The sequence below is a fragment of the Delphinapterus leucas genome, chromosome 10, assembly GCF_059928025.1.
Source record: "Delphinapterus leucas isolate spDelLeu-1000000601 "Yukka" chromosome 10, BTC_Dleu_Yukka2, whole genome shotgun sequence".
In the NCBI taxonomy this organism is placed as follows: Eukaryota; Metazoa; Chordata; class Mammalia; order Artiodactyla; family Monodontidae; genus Delphinapterus; species Delphinapterus leucas.
The window spans coordinates 100,852,027-100,876,188 of NC_143138.1; the positions used below are offsets into that span (position 1 = coordinate 100,852,027).

A 24,162-nucleotide genomic window follows, 5' to 3' on the forward strand; every position below is an offset into this window, starting at 1 on the left:
TTTGGAATATGCAGTATTAAACAGAATAATATGTGTATTTAAGATTGTGTGAGGTTCTAGTGTAGATGAGTGGTAATAGACCTCAGAGATTTAAGACAAGTACATGGCCAGTGAATCTAAGATTGAGAAAAGCTTATCCCTTAACTTACTGTTATTTGGTATTTTAATTTTGAAAATCAGGGTTTGTCCCTCCTTCCCTTCTGATAAAAAAGCCTGATTTGATTTTAGCAGTTGGATATTGTAGTCCTGAGGTGGAGAATTGGAGTCTCACTGACACAGGGATAGCGGGACCGCAGAGGGTGGCTGGCGGTGTGGCTGTTGGCCTGGTGACCGTGTTACTTCTCTTTGGCTTTGGTGTCTCCCCAGGCTGCCCTGGAATCCCAGCGAAGGCTTGAGGAAAGGCGCAGTGACCTGGTGTCTCATGCGACCAACGGGGAGGTGGTGTCCCTTCGCGGGGGCCCTGCCCCGTTGAGAAAGGCTGAGGGCTGGCTCCCGCTCTCTGGAGGTCAAGGGCAGGTCGAAGACTCGGACCCACTCCTCCAGCAGATCCACAACATCACATCCTTTATCAGGCAGGCTAAGGCCGCGGGCCGGATGGATGAAGTGCGTACGCTGCAGGAGAACCTGCGCCAGCTGCAGGACGAGTATGACCAGCAGCAGACAGAGAAGGCCATTGAGTTGTCCCGGAGGCAGGCCGAGGAGGAGGACCTGCAGCGGGAACAGCTGCAGGTGCTGAGGGAACGCGAGCGGGAACGAGAACGGGAGCAGTTCCAGGCGGCATCTCTGCACACGCGGACTCGGTCCCTGGACTTCCGAGAAATCAGGCCTTTTCAGCTGGAGCCAGGCAGAGAGCCTCGCAACCACCTTGCTCATGCCTTGGATCTGGGCTGTTCCCCAGCTCAGAGCAGTGTGGCACCCAAGACCCCTTCACCCAGCTCGGCTCTCGAGCCCATCAGACTGTGGTCTGGGCCCCCAGCCCTCGGCCAGGAATTCTTCCCCCAGAGCACCACGTCGCAGCACAATGAGGTGCCCTCCCTAAATCCCTTTGATGAGGAAGACCTCTCCAGCCCTGCAGCAGAGGGCACGGCCAGCCCTCCTGCTGCAGAGCCTCCTCTCAGCCCTCCAGCCTGTGTCCTCAAGGAGTACAATCCTTTTGAGGAGGAGGAGGAAGAGGAGGCAGTGGCAGGGAATCCCTTCACTAGCCCAGACAGCCCAGCCCCCAGCCCCTTTGACGAGGAAGATGGGCATCCCCCTCAGAGACCCTCAGGACCTCCTGTTCCTGGCAGCCCCTTCGAGGAGGCCCCCTGTACTAACCCGTTCGAGGTGGACAGTGAGAGCGGGCAGGAGGACGAGGAGCCCATAGAGGAGGAGCTCCTCCTCCAGCAGATCGACAACATCAAGGCGTACATCTTCGATGCCAAGCAGTGCGGCCGCCTGGACGAGGTGGAGGTGCTGACGGAGAACCTGAGGGAGCTGAAGCACACCCTGGCCAAACAGAAGAGGGGCACCGACTGACCGTGATGGGCAGGGCGCCTCTGGGGCCTGGCAGGAGCCAGGGGAGCAGGAGGGAGGGCTGCTGGAGTTGATGGAGAAGGAGGAAGGGCGAGATTTAAGCTGCACGCAGGTCAGCGGGGGAGGAATCTGCTGTTTCGTGCTGTGCACTTGGAGCTTTTTCCATGATAGTTGAATAGTAAAATGGGAACTAGAACAGGAAGAATCAGCATGCATTTGCGGTTTTTCCTGGTTTGTTTTTTTTTTTTTATTTTTTTATAATTGGTTTTTCCCTTTAGAAGGGAATTTAAAACTTCACTGCCGAGATATAACTAAGCGCAGTTCTGTTGGGCCCTGGGCAGAAATGGCTACTGTGTACCTCTTGCAGCCATTTGCTCCTGCCTAGTGTTTGGTCATTATGCAGTATTATAGGGCAGCCTTATATAGGGCCCTTCCTTTAGCCAAGACAGACAAGACAGAGTCCTGTAAATTTTGCTCGGCTCTGGAGGAAGTCTGTCCCCATTAGGGTATTATGTTGCTTTTACCTGGGACTTCCACTGCCCTACTGGGCACATTCTGCCTGTACAATGGAAGGGGGAGGTCTTGCTATGAAGGCAGTAGTTAAGACCCAGGAAAGCCCAGCACCTCTTCTTAAGAGTGGGTAATGGTGGTGAGGTTTCACCAGGGTCTGTTTCCCTCTTTGACTTCTTGTTTGTCTCTTTCAGGAAGTTAAACTCCCAGTGCAGGGGTATCACTGTGAGTCTGATTATGAACTTTTTACAGAACAGGAGTGGGTAACTTTTTGGTTGATGGAGGTGGTATAATTTGGGAGAAGAGTCTCTATCCAAGTGTGGCTCTGTGGAACTGAATGACTGCTGGGACAATTGTCTGTCCCCAGAGAAAGCTTCCTCTAGAGCTTTGGCAAAATAACTCGGAGCTGGGCTTTTTCAGACTTTTTCATAGTTTAGGAATTGGTGACCAGGAAGCTCTTGTGGAACACTGTCAGAAGAGTTAAAGCTCCCCTGAGTCAGAAGGTCAATTAAAATAACTTCCAAGGCTAGTTGATGAGCCTTCTTCCCTTTTGGTTCATCTTGTGCTGACCATGGACACTGGTGAGATATTCTTTTACCAATGTTTAGTATTAAGAAACTGAAATGGGGAATTCCCTATGGTTCAGTGGTTAGGACTCGGCGCTTTCACTGCTGACGGCACGGGTTCAATCCCTGTTCAAGGAACTAAGATCCTGCACAGTGCACCGCGTGGCTGGGAAAAAAAAAAAAAAAGAAACTGAAATGTTTGAAAGAGGCACAGCCCAGGATCATTTTGGTAGAATCGCAGTACTTGAACTCTTCACCAATTAAGGGCAAAAAGGGAAATTGTTAATTTAGCTCTGGTGCTTAGGTTTACAGGAACATAACCCTTAACTGACATCTGCCATCGTGATACCCAAGTGTGCTCAGCTCTGGGTAGAGTTCCTGCAATTATGCTTGTTAACTACTGAACAGTAACTGACCACTAGTCACTTTATACCCCTTAACTAACTCTGGGTCATACTCTCAATGGCTAATGGTGTGAGAGTTGAAATTCACTTTGTTACATTCTGGGACGACCTCTCTTGATCTTGGAAAGGTCTGAAAAACATTGTGGTGTAAAGGTAATCTGTTTTTGTATTGACACTATTCACATTTCTTTAGCACCTGCTGGATCTTTGGGCTGAATGAGGGGGTCCTGTATGGGGATGTGGGAATGGGGAGTGGGTGGGTGGAGGGTGTGTGGAGGACCCCTCGAGTTTGGGTTCTCTTCACAAAGGAATGTGAGTGGGTTTGAGGTCAGCCAGTTACCAACCTTGCTGATTGTCATGGTTTTGGGAAGTTGGCCGTCAGGCATATAAAATGTTGCCCGGTACAGGCATTTTTTCTTCCTCAGGGTCATTGCCCTTCATGCTGTTACTCTGGAGGGATTTGTGGATGGCTGCATGCTCCTCCCTGCTCAGTCTGTCTTTTCTCTTTGACTGAAGAGAAGGAAGCTCTCTGCGCCGAAAAGCAGGTAGTTCCAAAAGCTAAATGCTGGTCTCCCTCATGATTACTTTTCTAATGAGAATATATCTCCTTTAGTTAGCTGGTGGTTTCAATTAAGACTAGTTTACCAAACATACCCTTTCTCTGAAATCAATTGCAGGTGGCAATGTATAAGTAACTAAGAGCATTGAGAGCCACTAATATAAGAAACATGTTTTTAAGCTAAAAAAAAGAAAATTTTTAACTGAATATACTAAATCAAACTAAAACCCTCTGATGTGATTGAATTCTTCCACGGCTGTATTTTTCCATTTAATTCTTCCATGGCTATATTCTCCTATAATCACAGACATGACCGGAGTTAGAATTCTCTATCCCTCGGAATTCACATGGGCACAAAGTTGGATTTACAGGGATGGGTTAACGTCAGGGAAGAGATGACCTATGAATTGCAACCACAACTTCAGGTTTTTGCCTCGTGTGAATAGTTCCCCCGTCCTGCAGTCCTTCATCGCAAACAGCTCCATCTCATCGGAAAATGGGCAAGTCCTTGATACGGCGTTGGCAGATGTCCCTAGACACAGAACATGTATGCAAGAGACTTTGGGGATTCAGGCATCAGATGAAGCTGGCTTTTCCCTTTTATGCCTTGTCTGTATTTTCCCTTGTCTAATACACTAAGGACGCTTACTCATTATGCTTGCTGCTCAATGTGTCTCTTCTGTTCAGATACTAAAATGTACCTGAATCAATCAAGAGCCACGTGGTAGGTTGGACGTTGGCATAGGTGATGGGACTCAGGGTGAGAAGCTGGTCTCTTTACCAGGTCACAGACTGTGGTAGTAGATTGTGCTGGTCATCTGACAGTGACAGACAGTTTGAAGGTCATTGATTTGCATGCACTACTCTGAGGCCTTGTATTGGAACCTTTTTTAAAAAAATAAAATAATATGTTAGTGGTTGGGGGTGTGTGTGAGTATGTGCACACATGTTGCGAGTAAGAATTACCAGATAACATCTCTCCCCTCCTTTCTTAATAACTTCTGAGTATCAGAAGACAGCCCAGCTCCTGTGTTACCTGTGTGGTTAAGGCCTCCGGACAAAATCAAGGTCACTGGGCTCTTAACAGGGGTTAAGTATGGGTTCAAGTTCTGTCCTCATCTTTAGTTATTCCTGCAGTGTTGATTAAATGAACTGTCTTAGGCAGGTGTCGTGCAAAACCCTTTGAGGTGGTTAATCAGGTGTTCAGCTGACAGATGAAGAAACTGGTTGAGAGAGATGAGCCTGGCTGGGGTCAAAAAGCCAGTCAGTGGTGGAAGGAGGATTTAAAGCCCAGTCTGCCTCACTCGCTTGCCCTATGTAGCAAGGAGGGTTCCACGTGGGTCAGGTACAGTGGGAGTGCTCAAGCAAGGTTTGTGGCCCAAAGGTAGCGGAAGTGGGCGACGGGGAAAGAGATTGGAAGCTGCTGAGTGGATCTCTGATATTGCCATCACTTGGACCTTTGAGACCTCCCAGGACTAAACCAGGAGGAGGTAATATTTAGCGCTCACTCTGGGTCAGACAGAATGCCAAGTATTATGTATGCGTACCTCATTTAATCCTCACAACAGCTCCAGTTTACAGATGAAAAAATGAGTGTGGTGAGGTTAAGCCTGCTCAGGGTTACACCGCTGGGATTCCAGCCCAGGTCTGTCTGCCTCCAAAACCCAAGCTGCCCTGGCCTGCTTCGTGTATGGACACTCAGGTTTCTCACATGGGGTAGGATATTTCATCCATAGGAAGCACCTCCTCTGAACTTTAAGGTCAAAAGCTCTTCTGACTAAAACTCTTCAGTAGCCTAGCATGGTTTTAAAAAATACTTCAGAAAGGACTTCTGGCTTCAGCTCAGGCATACAAAGAGTTTGGCAGTTGTCACTCCTGTCCTTACACAAGGAAAAGCTGGGCAAACTGAAAGTCAGTGACTCTTTGGATCCATCAGAGAAGTGAGTTTGCAGGGCCTACTGCCACCTAGAAATGTGGAGAGGTGAATGCAGAATCGCAGCCAAGATCTGCTTACCTGAAGCAGAAGCCACTGGAGCCAGAGCTGCTAGGAATACTCGCTGAATTGCTGGAAGCTGAGTGTGGACTAGCATGGGAGTAAGAACCCCCTGGGAGTCAGCCTAAGGACACCCCACACTCTCAGGGGTTTTACATCCTGGAACCCCACCTGGTTTTCATAGCTAATTGCTTTGGCAGGGAAAGGGGGAAGAGTTACCTTTGTAAAATAAACTCAGAGCATTCTCCATAACAAAGGCCTGTTGGGGGGCTGGGAGGTTTACCAGAGTCTAACCCCATGTGGGGAAGGGCATTTCACACTAGTCCCCTCTAGCCTTCCTGTCTCATCCAGGTGTGGGGAGGGTAAAATTGAAAACTCATGTTTTTCTATACATTCTACTCACACACTCTTCTGACACTAAATACGGGGTTTTTGTTTTTGTTTTTTGCGGTACCCTCACTGCTGTGGCCTCTCCCGTTGCGGAGCACAGGCTCCGGACGTGCAGGCTCAGCAGCCACATGGCTCATGGGCCCAGCCGCTCTGCGGCATGTGGGACCTTCCCGGACCGGGGCACGAACCCGTGTCCCCTGCATCGGCAGGCGGACTCTCAACCACTGCGCCACCAGGGAAGCCCAATACGGGACAGGGTGGGGTTTCCACAATGACCAATTCTCCAACACCAGCTGGGTGTCCAACAATTCAGTTCAATTCTGACACTGTCTACCTGGAGTTACCATTAGATCCCACACGTTAAGGGCTCAGTCCACCAAGACTGCCCCTCCACTTCAGATGCCAATCACAAGTGCGGGCCTCGGGTACTTCTGACCTTCTATGAATCAGGGGTTCCTACAACTCCTCCTTGGTTTCGATAATTTGCTATAATGGCTCACAGAACTCAGGGAAACAGTTCACTTACTAGATTATTGGTTTATTGTAAAAGAAGACAACTTAGGAAGAGCCAGACGGAAGAGATGCATAGGGCAAGGTATAGGAAGGGGTGTGGAGCTCCCATGCCCCCCTCTGGGCACATCACTCTCCAGCACCATGGTGTGTTCACCAACTTGGAAGCTCTCCAACTCCCTAAATTAGGGTTTTTATAATGAAGGCTTTATTACATAGGCGTGATTGATTGAATCTTCTGGCCATTAGCGATTAACTCAACCCTTAACCCGTTACCTTCCTGGAGGTCAGAGGTTGAAAGGGGCTTGTTATGAATAACAAAAGCCACTCCTTTCACCTTCATCTTTCCAGAGCTGTTTCAGGAACAGGGACAAAAATTAGATATGACAAAAGAAGCTTCTATCACTCTTATCATTAAGGAAATTATAAGAGTTTTAGGAGCTCTGGCCAGGAGCTGGGAACAAAGACCAAACATATTTCTTATTCTTTATCACAGAGGGGGATTCAGAGACAGGAAGGTCACAGCCCAAGGACACAGACCCACTAAAATACTGAAATTTCACCATAAAATTACAGAATGCTTCCCTGCTACCACACCTTACTACCACACCAACAGAACTCCAGTATAAGGATGCATTACAGCTAAAAGAGCTACAAAACACAGACTCTAGGGAAGCCCAAAGTCAAGAGAGACAAAAACGGACACTAGAGGAATTTGAAGCCTCTGGGGCCTACAGCTAAGCAAACAAACACAGCTCTACTTCTAGCCAGAATAACATAACCCCTCATAGTAGAGGCTTATTTACCTCAGTTCCTATTACCTAATACAGCCAATAATGTCTCACTTTCAACAAAAAAGTTTAAGTGTGCTAAAAAAGGTAAGGGAAAAACCCCACAGTCTGATAAAACAAAGCACATATCAGAACCAGATTCAGATATTACACAGATGTTGGTGTTATGAGATAGAAAACTTAAATGATTAATATGTTAAAGAGTCCAGTGGTAAAATAAATAATATGCAAGAACAGATGGGTAATGTCAGCAGAGATAAGGAAACTAAGAAAGATTGAAAGGAAATGCTAGAAATAAAAAAGACTAACAAACAATGCCTCTGATGAGCTCATCAGTTGACACAGCCAAGGAAAGAATCAGTGAGTCTGGAGATAGGTCAATTCCCTACTGCAAAGCAGAGGGAAAAAAGAATGAAAAACAACAAAAACACCGAATAGAACATCCAAGAACTATGGGACAATTTCAGAAGAGGTAAAACATGCATAATTGGAATACCAGAAGGAGGAAAAAAAATGAGAGAATAAAGAAAAATATTAAAGTAATAATGGTCAAGAACTTTCCAAAATTAATGACAGTCACTACACCACAGGTCCAGGAAGCTCAGAGAACACCAAGCAGTATAAATACCAAAAATATACACCTAGGTATATCTTATTCAAACTCTATAAACCAAAGACAAAGAAAATCTTGAAAGAATCCAGAAGAAAAAACCATCTTACCTATAGTGGAAAAAAGAGAGCTGACTACTCATCAGAAACCATGCAAGAGGAGAGTGGAGTGAAATAAAGTGTTGAAAGATGCCTCCCAACCCCCAACCTAGAATTCTATATCTGGCAAAATTATCCTTCAAAAGTGAAGGAGAACGTTCTCAGATCAGTAGGAAATGCATCTCATCGACCTTTTGCTTTTCAAGAAATTGAGGTCCAGAGCTCTCAAGTGGCTAAACTAGAAAGGAGTGGATCCCAAAATCTCCTTTTTTTTTTTTCCTTTTTTCAAGTCAGGTTTTTAATTTTTTTTTTAAGTCAATGTTAGAAATTGCTTAGTTCTAACCCTTCACTTTAAAACTGGAGAAGTTGAGAGAGGAAAACTGACATATTTGAGGTTGAACAGAAAGTTACTAGCCGACTTGGTGTTCAAACTCAGCTCTCCTGAATTATTTCCTACTGTAAGTTTGTTGTCTGAATGATTGAGTTTGAGCCTATATAAAATATTTTCCCTTGGCGGAGGGGAGAAAGACTTGATTCACAAATCGTGAAAACCTTAACGTTCCAACAGGAGCTTTAACGCTTTAGGCGTACGTGCCGGCTCCCACCGCCCCCGCCTAAGGAAAACTCTGCCAGCCAGTACTACAAGTCCCAGGCCGCTCCGCGGCGCGCGCGCTGCCCGCCGGGAGGAGTCTCCTGTGAGTCTGCGCGGGAAGTGGAAATCGGCGCGGAGGAGAAGCGGCGAGAGGGCCGCCCGGACGGCGTCAGCTTAGCTCCTCTCTACTCGCTGCTGGGCTCGCGGCCGGCGGTCCGGCTCCTCCGCCGCAGCCGCCATGTCCATGAAGGGCCGCTTCCCGATACTCCGCACCCTGCAGTACCTGGGCCAGGGAGACATAGTGTTCAAGGAGTCGGTGAAGGTCATGACGGTGAACTACAATACGCACGGGGAGTTGGGCGAGGGCGCCAGGTCAGTCCGAGCCGCCGGGTCCCACCAATAACTTGCGAGTCATTGAGACCTGGCGCTGCGCTGGCGCCAGGGCCCCCATTGCACGGACGGGCAGCTGCCCCGGGTTCCACAGCAGAAGAGGACCTCAGGGCCGCGTCGCGCCGGGTGGGGGCAGCGCTGACGGGGAGGCCGAAGCCTCCTCAGCCACCCGTGCCCCGCGGGCGGCACGCGGTCCGGGTGGAGTCCAGCCCGGGGCGACCGACCCGCTGGGGTCCGGGCTCTTCCACCTGCTGGCTTTGGGAGAGTTGCTTTTCCTCAGTGTTGCGACCGGGGTGATACCTATGTCCCAGGGCCGATTTGGGGGTGCAGTGGCAGGGGTAACAGCTGCTGCCATTTATTGAGTCCTCGTACGTGCAGCGCGTTTCTGAATGCTCCTCGTGCACTAGCTCGTTTGATTTCTACAGAAACCTCGCTGTTCTCTTCACTCCAGGGATGAAGGAACGCAGGAGGTTAAGGAACGGGCTTGTCCAGGGTGCCATAGTCAGCTGGTGAGGGGGCGGTTCTGAAAGGGGGCTTCGTTCTCGAAGGACTCGTGACCCTTAGAGTGAAGTGACTGTGAGCTGCGCAGCGGCCCCCGCCCCAGCTCCTTAATGCTTTTCAGCCCGCAGCAGAGTCGGGACTCATTGAATGGGTCTTGCAAGTGAAAGGTTTGAACTGAACGTTGAGGCAGCAGCAGTGCTTTGGGCTTTTCAGGTGTTAGGCATAAATTTACTGAGTGCCTCGTGCTGTTGCTGGGAATTCAAGTCCCGTCTTTCAGAAACTTTGGGATTGGGTGTGTGGGATGGATCAGAGTGAGCCTGGAGAGCAACTCCCTGTGGAGGGTGGTCCCGCCATGGCGCGGCCTTCAGTGCAGGGCTGTTCAGGAGAGCCAGCAGCTACCCCCTAGCCGTTTGCTTTCCACAGGTCAACGCAAGAACTTGAACCTACTTGCGTGGGGTCAGCTGGGATGAGGGCTTCCTAGAAGACTCAGTCTTAGGGCTGAATAGGCACCCAGATACTCCTGCATAACCAACTTTGCATCCATCCATCCATCCGTCCGCACCAGGAGTCACAGGGCAGAGGCCAGGCAGGTACAAACAAAGGAGGGAGACAGTCTGGATGGGCCTGCAGTAAACTGAAAACGTGCCTTGCCTCACGGGGCCATTCACTGTTTGGCTACATCTTAGCTCTTTGGGCTCCATGGAGAATTTCTGACTTGTCAAGGAGCCAGAAATTCAGATTTTTATGTAAATCTTTGGTTTTTAAATGGTCAGCCAATCAAAATAGGCCTGCACATACTCACATGCTCAAGTATTTTAATACTCTCTGGGTAAATAGGAGCCAAACAGCCATTCTGTGTTTCACTGTTCCTAGTGATAAGGGCTTGGCTGTCCCACTGGTGCCCTTCGGGTTTGAGCCTGTCAGACTTGCTCTTTGTAGCCCCACCGGCCTTCCTTTGCTTGTTCATGTGCCTTCAGCACTTCATCTGGCCCTCCATTCCAAGTGCCTGTGGCCAGTACAGCACCGGGCTAGCAAGTCTTAGGGTATTTGCTGGGTGTGTGGGGAGCTGCCTTATTCAGAGTCTGGGAGCTAAGTTCCTCCTCACCTCTGCCAGGTGTTCTTGCCCTTAAGATGCAATGGGAGAAGTAACAGCTGCTGGAATTTATTGAGCTCTGTGTCCAGCCTTGTGCCTCAGGATCCAGGTGAATTTGATAGTGATGGAGCCCAATGCTCACAGCCCTGATCCTTTGACTTATTGGTCATGTGACCCAGGGCAGTTTACTTTTCTGGCCGTTTTTTAAAAATTAATTAATTTATTTATTTTTGGCTGCGTTGGGTCTTCATTGCTGCACGCGGGCTTTCTCTAGTTGTGAAGCCCTGCATGTGTCTTTTTGAATTATGGTTTTCTCTTGGTATATGCCAGTAGTGGGATTGCTGGGTCATGTGGTAATTATTTTTAGTTTTTTAAGGAACCTGCATACTGTTCTCCATATTGGCTCTATCAATTTACATTCTCACCAACAGTGCAAGAGGGTTCCCTTTTCTCCACACCAGCATTTATTGTTTGTAGATTTTCTGATGATGCCCATTCTAACCCGTGTGAGGTGATACTCATTGTAGGTGATACCTCATTGTTTTTTTAAAATTTATTTATCTATTTATTTATTTTTGGCTACGTTGGGTCTTCGTTGCTGTGCGTGGGCTTTCTCTAGTTCTGGGGAGTGGGGGCTACTCTTCGTTGCGGTGCGTGTGCTTCTCACTGCGGTGGCTTCTTGTTGTGGAGCACGGGCTCTAGGCGTGCAGGCTTAGTAGTTGTGGTGCACGGGCTTAGTTGCTCTGCGGCATGTGGGATCTTCCCGGGCTCGAATCCGTGTCCCCTGGTTTGGCAGGCAGATTCTTAACCACTGTGCCGCCAGGGAAGCCCCCTCATTGTAGTTTTGATTTGCATTTCTTTAATAATTAGTGATGTTGAGTATCTTTTCATATGCTTCTTGGCCATCTGTATATCTTCTTTGGAGAAATGTCTACTTAGGTCTTCTGCCCATTCTTTGATTGGGATTTTTTTTTTTTATATTGAGCTGCATGAGCTGTTTGTCTGTTTTGGAGATTAATCCTTTGTCCATTGGTTCGTTTGCAAATATTTTCTCCCATTCTGAGGGTTGTCTTTTCGTCTTGTTTATGGTTTTCCTTTGCTGTGCAAAAGCTTTTAAGTTTCATTAGGTCCCATTTGTTTATTTTTGTTTTTATTTCCATTACTCTAGGAGGTGGGTCAAAAAAGATCTTGCTGTGTTTTATGTCCAAGAGTGTTCTTCCTATGTTTTCCTCTTAAGAGTTTTATAGTGCCTAGTCTTACATTTAGGTCTTTAATCCATTTGGAGTTTATTTTTGTGTATGGTGTTAGGGAGTGTTCTAATTTCATTCTTCTTTTTATATATAAATTTATTTATTTTTAATTTTTTAATTTTTGGCTGCGTTGGGTCTTCTTTGCCACACGTGGGCTTTTTCTGGTTGTGGTGAGCGGGGGCTACTCTCGGTTGCGGTGCACAGGCTTCTCGTTGCAGTGGCTTCTCTTGTTGTGGAGCACGGGCTTTAGGCACAGGGCTTCAGTAGTTGTGGCACGCGGGCTCAGTAGTTGTGGTACATGAGCTCTAGAGCGCAGGCTCAGTAGTTGTGGCTCACGGGCTTTAGAGCGCAGGCTCAGTAGTTGTGGTGCACGGGCTCAGTTGCTCCACGGCATGCGGGAATCTTCCCGGGTCAGGGCTCGAACCCGTGTCCCCTGCATTGGCAGACAGATTCTTAACCACTGCGCCACCTGGCAAGCCCTAATTTCATTCCTTTACATGTAGCTGTCCAGTTTTCCCAGCACCACTTACTGAAGAGGCTGTCTTTTCTCCATTGTATATCCTCCAGAGGCAACAACTTTCAACTCTAACCATTTGATTAGAGTTTTACTTCCATATAGTTAAATACCATACTTAGAGAGCGCCTCCTTACTTTCTTAGCTTTAGGCTTTATCTGTTGACTTGTCACTGTGGAAGGCAAGGATTTAGCTCTTCAAGAAGCATTGCTGTTCCCTACCCCAGCACATGCATACTACTCGACCCCCCCCATCCTCCCAATATAGTCATTTAAGAATTTTGGATAAATCAGTATTCACTGTTAAATTATTATGACTTTGTAAACACTGTACACAGTTGAGTCAAATACTTTGATTATTTTTCCTTTCTGTTTTTGCAGTTTTTTTTTTTTCCCCTGGGGTTATTGTCATTGCTTTTGTTTTAACTGCAGATTCTGCTCCAATTATGGACATGTCCCCAAGCAAATGTCACGCAGTCAGGCCTTCTGTTGATCCTATCTTTTTCTTCTTGAGAATAAACTACAAGCTGCTATCTGGACTGGTTGTCCTGCGTTGCCATCATGTTGGCATAAACACTGAGGCACACAGCAGTAACTTGCTCTGGGTTATATACAGCTGGGAAGTGGTGAAGCCAGGCAACCACGCTTCTACCCGTGTACCACTCGCACCTTTCCATCGTCTGGTATGGGGAGCAGGGTGGCAGCAGGAAGCAGAGAATGCATTTAAATTCAGGTCATTGGGGAGGCTTTAATCAAGAGACTAATTGCAAAGGTGCAGGCAGAATCTTAACCACTGTGCCACCAGGGAAATCCCTTGCAAAGGTTTTAATGTAATCAAATTTATCTGTGTTTTAAACCTTCTGAGTTTAGAGGTTTCTCCACTCCTAGATTGTAAAAGTATTCCCCATGTTTGTTTTCATGGTTTCATTTATTTTTAAATTGTGGTATAATTTACATAAAGTGCTCACCTGTAGATACACAGCTTCTCATATGAGTACACTGTGCAGCTGTCACACCAATCAAGACCGAGGACATTTCATGGTTTCATTTTTATATTTATACTTCTGTTTTGGTGAGTTTTAGGCTAATATGCAACATGAGGTAGGAATATAGATTTCTTTTCCCTAAAATGACAAACCAAGAGTCCCAACACCCACATTCAGACAACACGTTAGTGGATTCCTGATACCTGCTTTTCCTACCTCCACCTTTTTGTGGGGAGGCAGGGTCCTTTTAGAATCTGATGAGAGTTCTGGACTTTCTCTTTAGAAGAATATACAGGTGCATACAATTTTAGGTTAAAAACTCTCATGGGTTTAATTTCTTCTGTTTTGCAGGAAATTCGTGTTTTTCAACATACCTCAGATCCAGTATAAGAACCCCTGGGTACAGATCATGATGTTTAAGAACATGACGCCAACACCCTTCCTGCGGTTCTATTTAGGTGAGTGCAGGGCCCTCTGCCATGGCCCAGGCCTGACTTGCCTCCCATGTTCCTCCTGTGTGGCAGTCAGCGGGGGCTGCGATGGGAGCACTTGTAAACCTACGTTGGTCCTGTCACCTTGGCTCTTATACCTGGCACACAGTGACTGCACAGATCTGGTCTGTCCCTCTCCAGCCGCATCTCCTGTTGCTGCCACATCTCCTACATATGCCTCATGTCATATGGGCTAGTCTTTCCAAATTCCCTTGCCGCACTGTGCTTTGTTGCCTTTGCTCATGTCGGTTCCTTTGCTGGAAATCCCCTTTCTACTTTTCTTTGCTTAATTAAAAAATAAATCCTTTGGGACTCAGCTTGGGCACCATTTCACTCAGGAAACCTTACCTACACCTTAGATTGGACTCTCCCTTCTCTCAGGGCACGTCTCTCAGTGCTGGCCACATTCTCTTGAACAGTGTATGTGTCTGCGTGTGTCCTCTATGGACCATATGCATTTACATGATGCTCTCCTGTCCCTGTGAGGAGCAAACATGAAGATGTATTCAGTTAAATTGGGCTCAGTGCCTGGAAGTCAGAAGACCATATATTCTAGCCCAACTCTCTACTCAGTCATTCTGATCCTGAGCGAGTAATGTTCCCACTTACATATTTCTAGGGGAAGGCAAAACATCTTCCTTACACGGTTACGAGAATCAAATGAAGTATAGACTGGGAAATTCGTCAGGAAAGAAAATGATGATGTTCTTTCATTCATTCAGCAAATATGTATCAAGTTCCTGTTAGGACCCAGGCACTGTTCTAGGTGCTTGGGGTGTCAGGGAGCCATACAAACAAAGACCTCTAGCCTTGTAGAGATGATATTCCAGCAGGAGGAGATAGAATGAACAAGAAACTCAATAACATGGTTTGTTAGAAGATGAGTGCTATGGAGAAAAGAAAAATAGAGCAAGGTGGAGGCGAGGAGAATGGTGGTGGTTGGCAACTTTGTGTATGTATTTCGTGTTGGCGTTCTAAAATTAACTTTATTGAGGTATAATTTACCCACAGTAAAATGGACAGGTCTCACGTGCATGGAGTGATGAGTTCTGATAGATGTGACGGGCCTGTGTCACTGTTGCCCAGTGGAGACCCAGAAAGTCTCCCAGTACTGCTTTCCAGTTCCCAGTCCCAAGAGGGGCAACCACCGTTAGCAGTTCTTTTTTTTTTTTGGCCGCACTGTACAGCTTGTGGAATCTTAGTTCCCCGACCAGGGATTGAACCCAGGCCCTCAGCAGTGAGCACAGTCCTAACCACTGGGGCCGCCAGGGAATTCCCTCTGTTAGCAGTTCTTTCACCATAGACTAGTTAGTTTTGTTTCAGAACCTAATATAGAATCTCACAGTATACGTTCTTTTGTGTCTGGTTTTCACTTGTCTTTTTGAGATTCATCCACGTTGCGTGTATCAGTAGCTTACTCGTTTTTATTGCTGCGTAGTGCTCCATTATCAGGACATACCACAGTTTATCCATTCATTTGTTGATGAACATTTGCGTTTTCTATAGATGCCAAGACAGAGCTACAAGTATGAGGTTTATTGGAGATGGGGGGCAGGCAGGGAGTCTTCAGATGGCAAAGCACGTCTGACATCTCTGGAAGGAGGTCTGGCCAGGAGACGCCTCAGATGAGAAAGGGGGCCGGTCAGTAGGAAGCTCTGGCTGCGTGTTGGGCAGAAGCGGCAGGTCCTGGACGTGGACCTGGGAGAGCCGGGTGGGCTTGGCTCTGCTGCTGCTGCAGCGGGTCTCAGAGACTCCTGCAAGGAGGGTCTTGCTCGAGGTGGGTGTTAGCGGCTGCCTGCCGAGGGTGGTTTTGGGAAGGTGCATGTCGCTGTGGACCTAGGTGTTCAGTTCTCCTGGGCACAGGCTCAGGATGGGCTTGCTGGGCCACAGAATAGGCACGTGACCTTCTTAGAAACCACCCAGACAGGCCTCCAAAATGGTTATGCCATTTGTCCCTGCAGTCCGCAGGGTGAGGGGTCCTGCTGGCCCCCCATCCTCACCCAAACTGGTCCTATTGCTCATCTGCATTTCCTGTGGCTGCTGTAAGATCACCACGAGGTTGGTGGCTTAAAGCAATACAGATTTCTTATCTTAGTTTTGTAGGTTTGAAGTCCAACATGGGCTAAAATCAAGGTGTTCGCAGAGCCTTCCTTCCTGGAGGCGCTAGGGATGAATCCATTTCCATGCCTTTTCCAGCTTCTAGAGGCCCCCACATTCTTAATTTATTTATTTTTAAATTCTTTCTTTCTTTCTTTCTGTCTTATTTTTGGCTGTGTTGGGTCTAAGTTGCTGCGCGTGGGCTTTCTCTAGTTCCGGTGAGTGGGGGCTGCTTTTCTTTGGGGTGCGTGGGCTTCTCATTGCAGTGGCTTTTCTTGTTGAGGAGCACGGGCTCTAGGCGTGCGGGCTTCAGTAGTTGTGGCTCACGGGCTGTAGAGCGCAGGCTCAGTAGTTGTGGTGCATGGGCTTAGTTGCTCTGCGGCGTGTGGGATCTTCCCAGACCAGGGCTTGAACTTGTGTCCCCTGCACTGGCAGGCGGATCCTTAACCACTGCGCCATGAGGGAAGCCCGAGACCCCTACATGCTTTGGCTCGTGGTCCCTTCATCCATCCTCGAAGCCAGCTGCGTTCGTGTCTGGCCCTCTCCAACAGTCACACGTCCCTCTGACCACAGCCCAGGAGGGTCTCCAACTTTAAGGACCTTGTGATTAATGGGGCTGTCAGATTATCCAGGAGAATCTCCCCATTTCTGGGTCCTTAGGTTTAATTTCCTCTGCAGAGGCCCCTTGGCCACGTCAGGTGTCATATTCACAAGTTCTGGGGGACTAGGTTGGGGTATCTTTGGGGGCCATTCTTGTCACCACATAAGTCTTTTCAGCCATTCCAGTGCCTGTATATCTCCTTGACATTTTAATTTGCATTTCCCTGTATCTTTCCATGTGCTTATTGGCCATTCATTTATTTCTTTTGTAAAGAGTCTGTTTGGATCTTTCGCCCATTAAAAAAACATAGTGGGGGGCTTCCCTGGTGGCGCAGTGGTTGAGAGTCCACCTGCCAATGCAGGGGACACGGGTTCGTGCCCCGGTCTGGGAAGATCCCACATGCTGCGGAGCGGCTAGGCCCGTGAGCCATGGCCACTGAGCCTATGCGTCCGGAGCCTGTGCTCCGCAACGGGAGAGGCCACAACAGTGAGAGGCCTGCGTACCACAAAAAAAAAAAAAAAAAAAAAAGTGGGGGCTCTTTTCTTGTTGAGTTGTTTATATAGTCTGTATTCAGTTCCTTTGTCAGATGTATTGTGAATATTTTGTCTGTGGCTGCCTTTTCATTTTCTTAATGGTGTCTTTTGAAGAGCAGAAATTTAAATGTTGATGAATTCCAGTTTATCAGTTGTTTTCTTTTATGTTTAGTATGTTATGTTTAGTACTTTTTGTGTCCTGTCCAAGAAATCTCTGCCTACCCCAAAGTCACAAAGATTTTTCTCCTGTGTTTCAAAACTGGGAGAGTCCTAGATTTACATTTAGGTCTATGATCTCGTTATTTGTGTATTAAGTGAGATAAGGATTGAGGTTCATTTTAGGTGTTTTAGATTTGGGATATTCAGCTGTTATAGCACCTTATTTAATTTCCTTGGCACCTTTGTCAGAAAAATTGACCATGAATGGATAAACAAAATCCGTATATTCATTCAGTGGAATATTATTCAGCCATGAAAAGGAATGAAGTACTGGCACATGCTACAACATGGACGAACCTTGAAAACATGCCAACGGAAAGAAGGCAGATGCAAAAGGCCATATAGTGTATGATTCCATTTGTGTGGGGTGTCCAGAACAGACAAAGCCATAGGGATAGGAAGTGGTTGTCAGGGGCTGGGGCTGGGGTGGTGTGGGGAATAGGAAGTGACTGCTTAATGGGTACAGGGTTTCTGTTTGGAGTCATGAGAAAGTGCTGGAACCTAGATAGTGGTGATGGATGCACAACATTGTGAAGGCATTAAAACCCACCAAATTTTACACTTTAAGCTGGTTAAAATGGGAGAATTCCCTGGAGGTCCAGTGGTTAGGACCCTGTGCTTTCACTGCCGAGGGAGCGGGTTTAATCCCTGGTCAGGAAACTGAGATCCTGCAAGCTGCATGGCACAGCAAAAAAAAAAAAAAAAAGAAGTGTAATTGATGTACAGTAATATTATGTAAGTTACAGGTGTACAATATAGTGATTCACAATTTTTAAAGGTTATACTCCATTTATAGTTATAAAATATTGGCTATATTCCCCATATTGTACAGTATATCTTTGTAGCTTATTTTATATATAATAAATATATATATAATAGTTTGTACCTCTTACTCCCCTACCCCTATGTTTCCCCTCCCTCCTTCCCTCTCCCCACTGGTAACCACTAGTTTGTTCTGTCTGTGAGTCTGCTTCTTTTTTGTTATATTCACAAGTCTGTTGTATTTTTTAGATTCCACAAATAAGTGCTATCATACAGTATTTGTCTTCCTCTGTCTGACTTAATTTCACTTAGCATGATGCCCTCCAAGTCCATCTATGTTGCTGCAGATGGCAAAATTTCATTCTTTTTTATGGCTAAGTAATATCCCATTGTGTGTGTGTGTACAGTACAGCTTTATCCATTCATCTGTTGATGGGCATTTAGGATGCTTCCATATCTTGGCAATTATAAATAATGCTGCTTTAAATATTGGGGTGCATGTATCTTTTTGAATTAGTGTGGTTTTTTTCGGGTATATACTCAGGAGTGGAATTGCTGGGTCATGTGGTGGTTCTATTTTTAGTTTTTTGAGAAACCTCCATACTGTTTTCCATAGTAGCTGCACCGATATACATTCCCACCAACTGTGTACAAGGGTCCCGTTTTCTCCACATCCTCACCAACCTTTGTTATTTGTGGTCTTTTTGATGAATGCCATTCTGACAGGTGTGAGGTGATATATGTCATTGTGGTTTTTTGAGTTGCATTTCCCTGATGATTAGGTATCTTGAGCATCTTTTAATGTGCTTGTTGGCCATCTGCATTTCCTTTTGGAAAAATGTCTATGCAGTTCTCCTGCCCATCTTTTAATCAGGTGAAGTATTTATTTATTTACTTGGCTGTGCCAGGTGTTTGTTGCCACAAACTTTTAGTTGCGGCATGCGAACTCTTAGTTGCAGGATGTGGGATCTAGTTCCCTGACTAGGGATCGAACCTGGGCCCCTTGCATTGGGAGTGCAGAGTCTTAATCACTGGACCACCAGGGAAGTCCCTCATTTTGTTTTATGTTTTCCTTTGCTGTACAGAAGCTTTTTTTTTTTTTTTTTTTTTGGCGGTACGCGGGCCTCTCACTGTTGTGGCCTCTCCCATTGCGGAGCACAGGCTCCGGACGCGTAAGCCCAGTGGCCATGGCTCACAGGTCCAGCTGCTCCGCAGCATGTGGGATCTTCCCGGACCGGGGCATGAACCCATGTCCCCTGCATCGGCAGGCGGACTCTCAACCACTGCGCCACCAGGGAAGCCCCTGTACAGAAGCTTTTAAATTTAATTAGGTCCCGTTTGTTTATTTTTGCTTTTATTTCCTTTGTTTTAGGAGACAGATCCCCCCAAAATATTGCTGCGATTTATTTCAAAGAGTGTTCTATGTTTTTTCTAGGAATTTTATGGTAGCTAGTGTTTATATTTAGGTCTTTAATAATCCATATTGTTTATTTTTGTAGATGGTGTTAGAAAATGTTTTAATTTCATTCTTTTACATGTAGGTGTCCAGTTTTCTCAGCGCCACTTATTGAAGAGAGCGTCTTTTCTCCATTGTATGTTCTTGCCTCCTTTCTGGTAGATTAATTGACCATAAATGCGTGGGTTTATTTCTAGGCTCCCTATTCTGTTCCACTGGTCTATGTGTCTGTTTTTTTTGTGCCAGTACCTTGCAGTTTTGAATACTGTAGCTTTCTGGTGTAGTCTGAAGTCAGAGAGTATGATTCCTCCAGCTCTGTTCTTCTTTCTTAAGATTGTTTTGGCTATTCGAGTTTATTTCTGAACTCTTCATCCTCTTTAACTGAGCTATACGTCTGTCCTTATGCTAATAGCACACTGTCTTGGTTTTTGTATTTCATAATATGTCTTAAGATCAGGAAGTGTAAATCCAACTTTGTTCCCCACCCCCCTTTTTTTCCCAAGATTAATTTGGCCCTTGTAGGTTCTTTGCATTTCCATTCTGACTTTAAAATCTGCTTGCCAGTTTCTAGAAAAAAAGCTTGCTGGGATTTTGTTCGGAATTATATTATAGATCACTGAGGATAATGGACATTAAAAAAAAATAAATTTATTTTTGGCTGCACTGGGTCTTCGTTGCTGTGCACTGACTTTCTCTAGTTGCGGCGAGCGGGGGCTACTCTTTGTTGTGGTGCGTGGGCTTCTCATTGCAGTGGCTTCTCTTGTTGCGGAGCATGGGATCTAGGCGCGCGGGCTCAGTAGTTGTGGTGCACAGGCTTAGTTGCTCCGAGGCATTTGGCATCTTCCTGGACCAGGGCTCGAACCCGTGTCCCCTGCATTGGCAGGCGGATTCTTAATCACTGCGCTGCCAGGGAAGTCCCTGGACATTTTAATAATATTGAGTATGTTTTGTGACTACTGTAAATGGTATTTTTAAAATTTTCATTTTTCAGTTCTTCGGTTAGCACCAAACAACTTTGTAGAAGTACAGCTGATTTTGTACATGGGCCTTGTGTCTTGCAATCTTGGTAATTCATATTTCTAGAAGTTTTTATTTTCTAAATTCCTTAGGATTTTCTACATACACAGTCATTACATCTGCAAATAAAATTCTTCCTTTCCAATCATTTAATTATTTTTGTGTGTGTCTTAATTCACTAGCTGATGTGGCTGTAAAATTTTGCATTTTTACCGGTAATTTAGGAAAGTTCCAGTTACTCTGCATCCTCACTAGCACTTGGTATTGTGTTTAAAAAAATTTTAGCCACCTTAATATCTCACTGTAGTTTTAGTTTGTATTTTCCTAATGACTGATGATATTGAGTATCTTTTCTCATGCTTATTGTTATCCATTTTTGTTGTTATTAAATGTTTATTCAGATATTTTGCCCATTTTTTTCTTTGGATTGCCTTTTTGACATTGAATTGTGAGAGTTCTTTAGTCAGGCTACAAGTCCTTTATCAGATATATGCTCTTCTTCCTCACTGAGTTGTCTTGTCATCTTTGCTGAAAATAAGTTGACCATAAATTTAATAAGAGTTTATTTCTAGACTCAGTTCAGTTCCATTGCTCTAGGCTGTTCTTTTGCTCAGTACCACACAGACTTGATTACTGTAGCCTGTGGTAAAATTGAAATTGGGAAGTGAATGTTCTCCCATTTTCTTGTTTGTCAAGGTTGTTTTGGCTGTTTTGGGTCCTCTGCATGAATTTTAGGCTCAATTTTTCAGTTTTCTACAAAAACACCTGCTAGGATTTTTGATAGGGATTGGCTGAATCCATAGACTGATTTGGGGAGGATTGCCATCTTAACAATATTAAATCTTTCTATCCATGAACATGGAGTTTCTATTTAAAACAGTATGTATGCTTTTGTACATACCTAAAGTTTATGTGTGCTCACATCTAAAGAAATACGGAAAAGGGGCAGCATAATTGGTTACATAAACACTTGTTTGACCGTTAAAATGTTTCTCTAAAAGCAAATCCCAAATCACCACCATTTGAGGCCAGGGAGTGCCTTGCTGTGTTCTCAGCTTTCTTCCCCCCTTTTCCTCCTGTTTCCAGATTCCGGGGAGCAAGTCCTTGTGGACGTGGAGACCAAGAGCAATAAGGAGATCATGGAGCACATCAAAAAGATTCTGGGGAAGAATGAGTGAGTTGTTGGGCTTGACCTGGAGAGGTGCAAACGTCTCGGCCCAGAGATTTGAGAGGGAGGAGATGGGCGCGCTGGGAGGGGTGTTGAGAGGGCGGACTCTGGCAGGAGCCTCGGATGCTGACCAGAGAGCTGGCTGGAGTCTGTGCGCCTGAACCTCTGAGTTGCAGCTCCCTGCACCGTGAAGATAAAGATGGTCCTTTCCTCCTGGGTCCACGGGAAGCTGAGAGGCATCTGAAATGCACGCCCTTGTGGCTGTGACCATGTCCCTCTTGGGGAATCTCAGCTTGGAGCAAGTGGGTGACCAACCCCAGGGCCTGCTGTGACACATTCCTTTTCTTCCCATGAATGGAGGGAGGGAGGGGAGGGAGGGAAGATGGGAAAGTCTGTCTTGAGAAAGCGCACGAAGGCACTTCCAGGCCCCTTGGTCCTGATTGCCTGTCCTCAGAGCTGGGGTCACCCCTTGCTACCCTTCACCGGGCTGCAGGCCTTCCTGCGCACCCCGAAGCCCCGGAGGCCCGGGGGGAGTAGGGAGCAGCGTAGGAGATCTCCCTGGCAGATGCTGGAGCTCACTCGGCTGAGAAGTCCCCCACTTCCCAGCAGCTTGGAGCTGTGTCACCCACGCCTTGTTGTTGTCTGTGTTCTTTGGCAGGGAAACCCTCGAGAGAGAGGAGCAGGAGAAAAAACAGCTTTCTCACCCAGCCCACTTTGGCCCCCGAAAGTATTGCCTGCGGGAGTGCATCTGTGAGGTGGAGGGGCAGGTGCCCTGCCCGGGCCTGGTGCCATTGCCCAGGGAAATGACAGGGAAGTACAAAGCAGCTCTGAAAGCCAGTGCCCAAGACTGAGGCCCCAGAAAAGCCCCTGGTCCTATTCCCCGAAAGACTGAAAATCTCTTTGCAATAAAAGGGTCTCCTTTACACACTTGTGTAAAAGTGTATGGGGGGAGGGGAGGAGTTGGGCTGTAGCCAAACTGCCCAGTGAACACCCTGCGCCATCAGGGCAATAAATGCTTCAGGATCACTGAGCAGTGTGGCATGAATCCGGTCTGATAGGCCTTTGTAGGGACAGGGCTTTGGGGTCGGGAAGGTGTAAGTCCGCAGCCTGGTGACATCTCATCTCAGTCCTGCAGCCCTTTCCTGGTCTCTACTGGCTTCGACTCTTCTTCCAGGCCTTGCTCTGGAGAATGATGAAGAACTGCCGCATCGGGGTCTGGCCGGAGCTGTCTGGCTGGTGGTATAGACGTCATCTCCAGTCAGGCTCTTCGGGATTTTTCAGAAATCCCAGGGCAAGCCTGTGTGCAGCGCTCGCTTTTTAAACTGAAGCCAACTGACCACTGGGGCGAGGCTGTGCCAGAGGCCAAGAGGTCCCAGTGGAGGCTCAGACCTGCCTCCCTGGCAAGGAGAGGGCGCCCCCTGGTGGAGGGCGCTACCGTCTGGCTTGGTCAGCCTTCATTTACTGAGGTTTGGAAGAGGGTGTGAGGTGTCACTGGGGGTCTGCCTGGGAGTTCTTTCCTTACAGGACACTGATGTTGCTGTCACTTCAGTTGTGTTGGTTTCATTCCTCAGGAGACACCAGGGCCCTCTAGGGTCACCTTAAGATTAGGTATCCTTGGTCAGGAGTGAAGGACTTGGGCTGAAGCCGAAAGCTCCCTGTGAGATGGGAAGAAAGGTAGTCCTTGTCCCAGTGTGCGACTGGGATGTTTTATATTAAGTGTTGCAGACTACCTCATTAAATTGGGGGAAGTTTGGCTCCTTTCACATACAGTGCTCAGGTTATGTGATTTTGTACCAGACCTGTGTTCGGGGTGATGGTGTAAACGTCGGGGTTGGGGGGAGGTGGGCATGTGGGTCTGATGTATAATGGGTAGCTGTCCTGAATGACCACAGGCTTATGAGTGTTGTTTAACTGAAATTCAACACTTTGGCGCTCTCTCCCCCGTCACCATTTCCGAGGGCAGCTAGAAAAACCTGTCCCCCATCCTAATCCCTCCCTGGGTGCTGGTCTCAGTTCCTGCCATGTTTCTGATACTGCTCCCAGCTGGTGGCAGCCACGGCCTTCACAGTGGCTGACTGGGCTTTTCAGAAAGAGCTGGTTCCTCTTGGCCTTGTCTCCAGAGCTAGTGAGACAGAAGGACTTACAGAAATGGCCCTTCCCTCCATGGTCCACAGGGCGCCCCCAGGGTTGCTAAATAGGAGGATCGCCCTGAACTAAGCTAGTTTTTGACCCCTCTTTAGAGAGAGAATAAATGTCCAGTGCCTGACACGATGGTGCTGCTGTTACTGTTTGCGTGGACTATTTTATAGGTAGCAGGTAACATGCATGGAGATAAACACCACTGGGGGGCATTATTCCTTTGTCATCTATTTCCTACTTTATTAGTGGTAAAAAGATGGGTTTAAATTTACAAAAATGGGAAGAAATTAGTAGAGAAGATTGCTATGAGGATCTTTTTTTTTGAATTTTATTTTTTTATACAGCAGGTTATTAGTTACCATTTTATATAAGTGTATATGTCAATCCCAGTCCTCTCATATGAGGATCTTG

At 46.7% G+C, this 24,162-nt stretch overlaps 2 protein-coding genes across 4 annotated transcripts in view; both read left to right on the plus strand.

The window, feature by feature from the left end:
• Positions 1–8,159, plus strand: part of RBSN (rabenosyn, RAB effector) — a 29,964-nt gene extending 21,805 nt beyond the window's left edge. Inside the window, exons 12-13 of one of the 3 annotated variants that reach the window (XR_002643123.3) lie at positions 367–3,537; positions 3,859–8,159. Coding sequence is in view for 2 of the 3 variants with exons in the window: in XM_089919776.1 (XP_089775902.1) it covers positions 367–1,515 (1,149 nt within the window). In the remaining variant the exon portion in view is untranslated. Of the gene's footprint in view, positions 1–366 lie in introns of all 3 variants that reach the window. The other 2 variants (XM_089919776.1, XM_022562777.3) reach the window with 2 other exon arrangements.
• Positions 8,160–8,647: 488 nt separating this feature from the next.
• Positions 8,648–22,535, plus strand: MRPS25 (mitochondrial ribosomal protein S25). The gene is made up of 4 exons (XM_022562760.3): positions 8,648–8,907; positions 13,620–13,726; positions 21,531–21,618; positions 22,271–22,535. The coding sequence occupies exons 1-4, from the start codon at positions 8,774–8,776 to the stop codon at positions 22,461–22,463; spliced, it is 522 nt and encodes a 173-aa protein (XP_022418468.1). The 5' UTR covers positions 8,648–8,773; the 3' UTR covers positions 22,464–22,535.
• Positions 22,536–24,162: the final 1,627 nt, after the last annotated feature.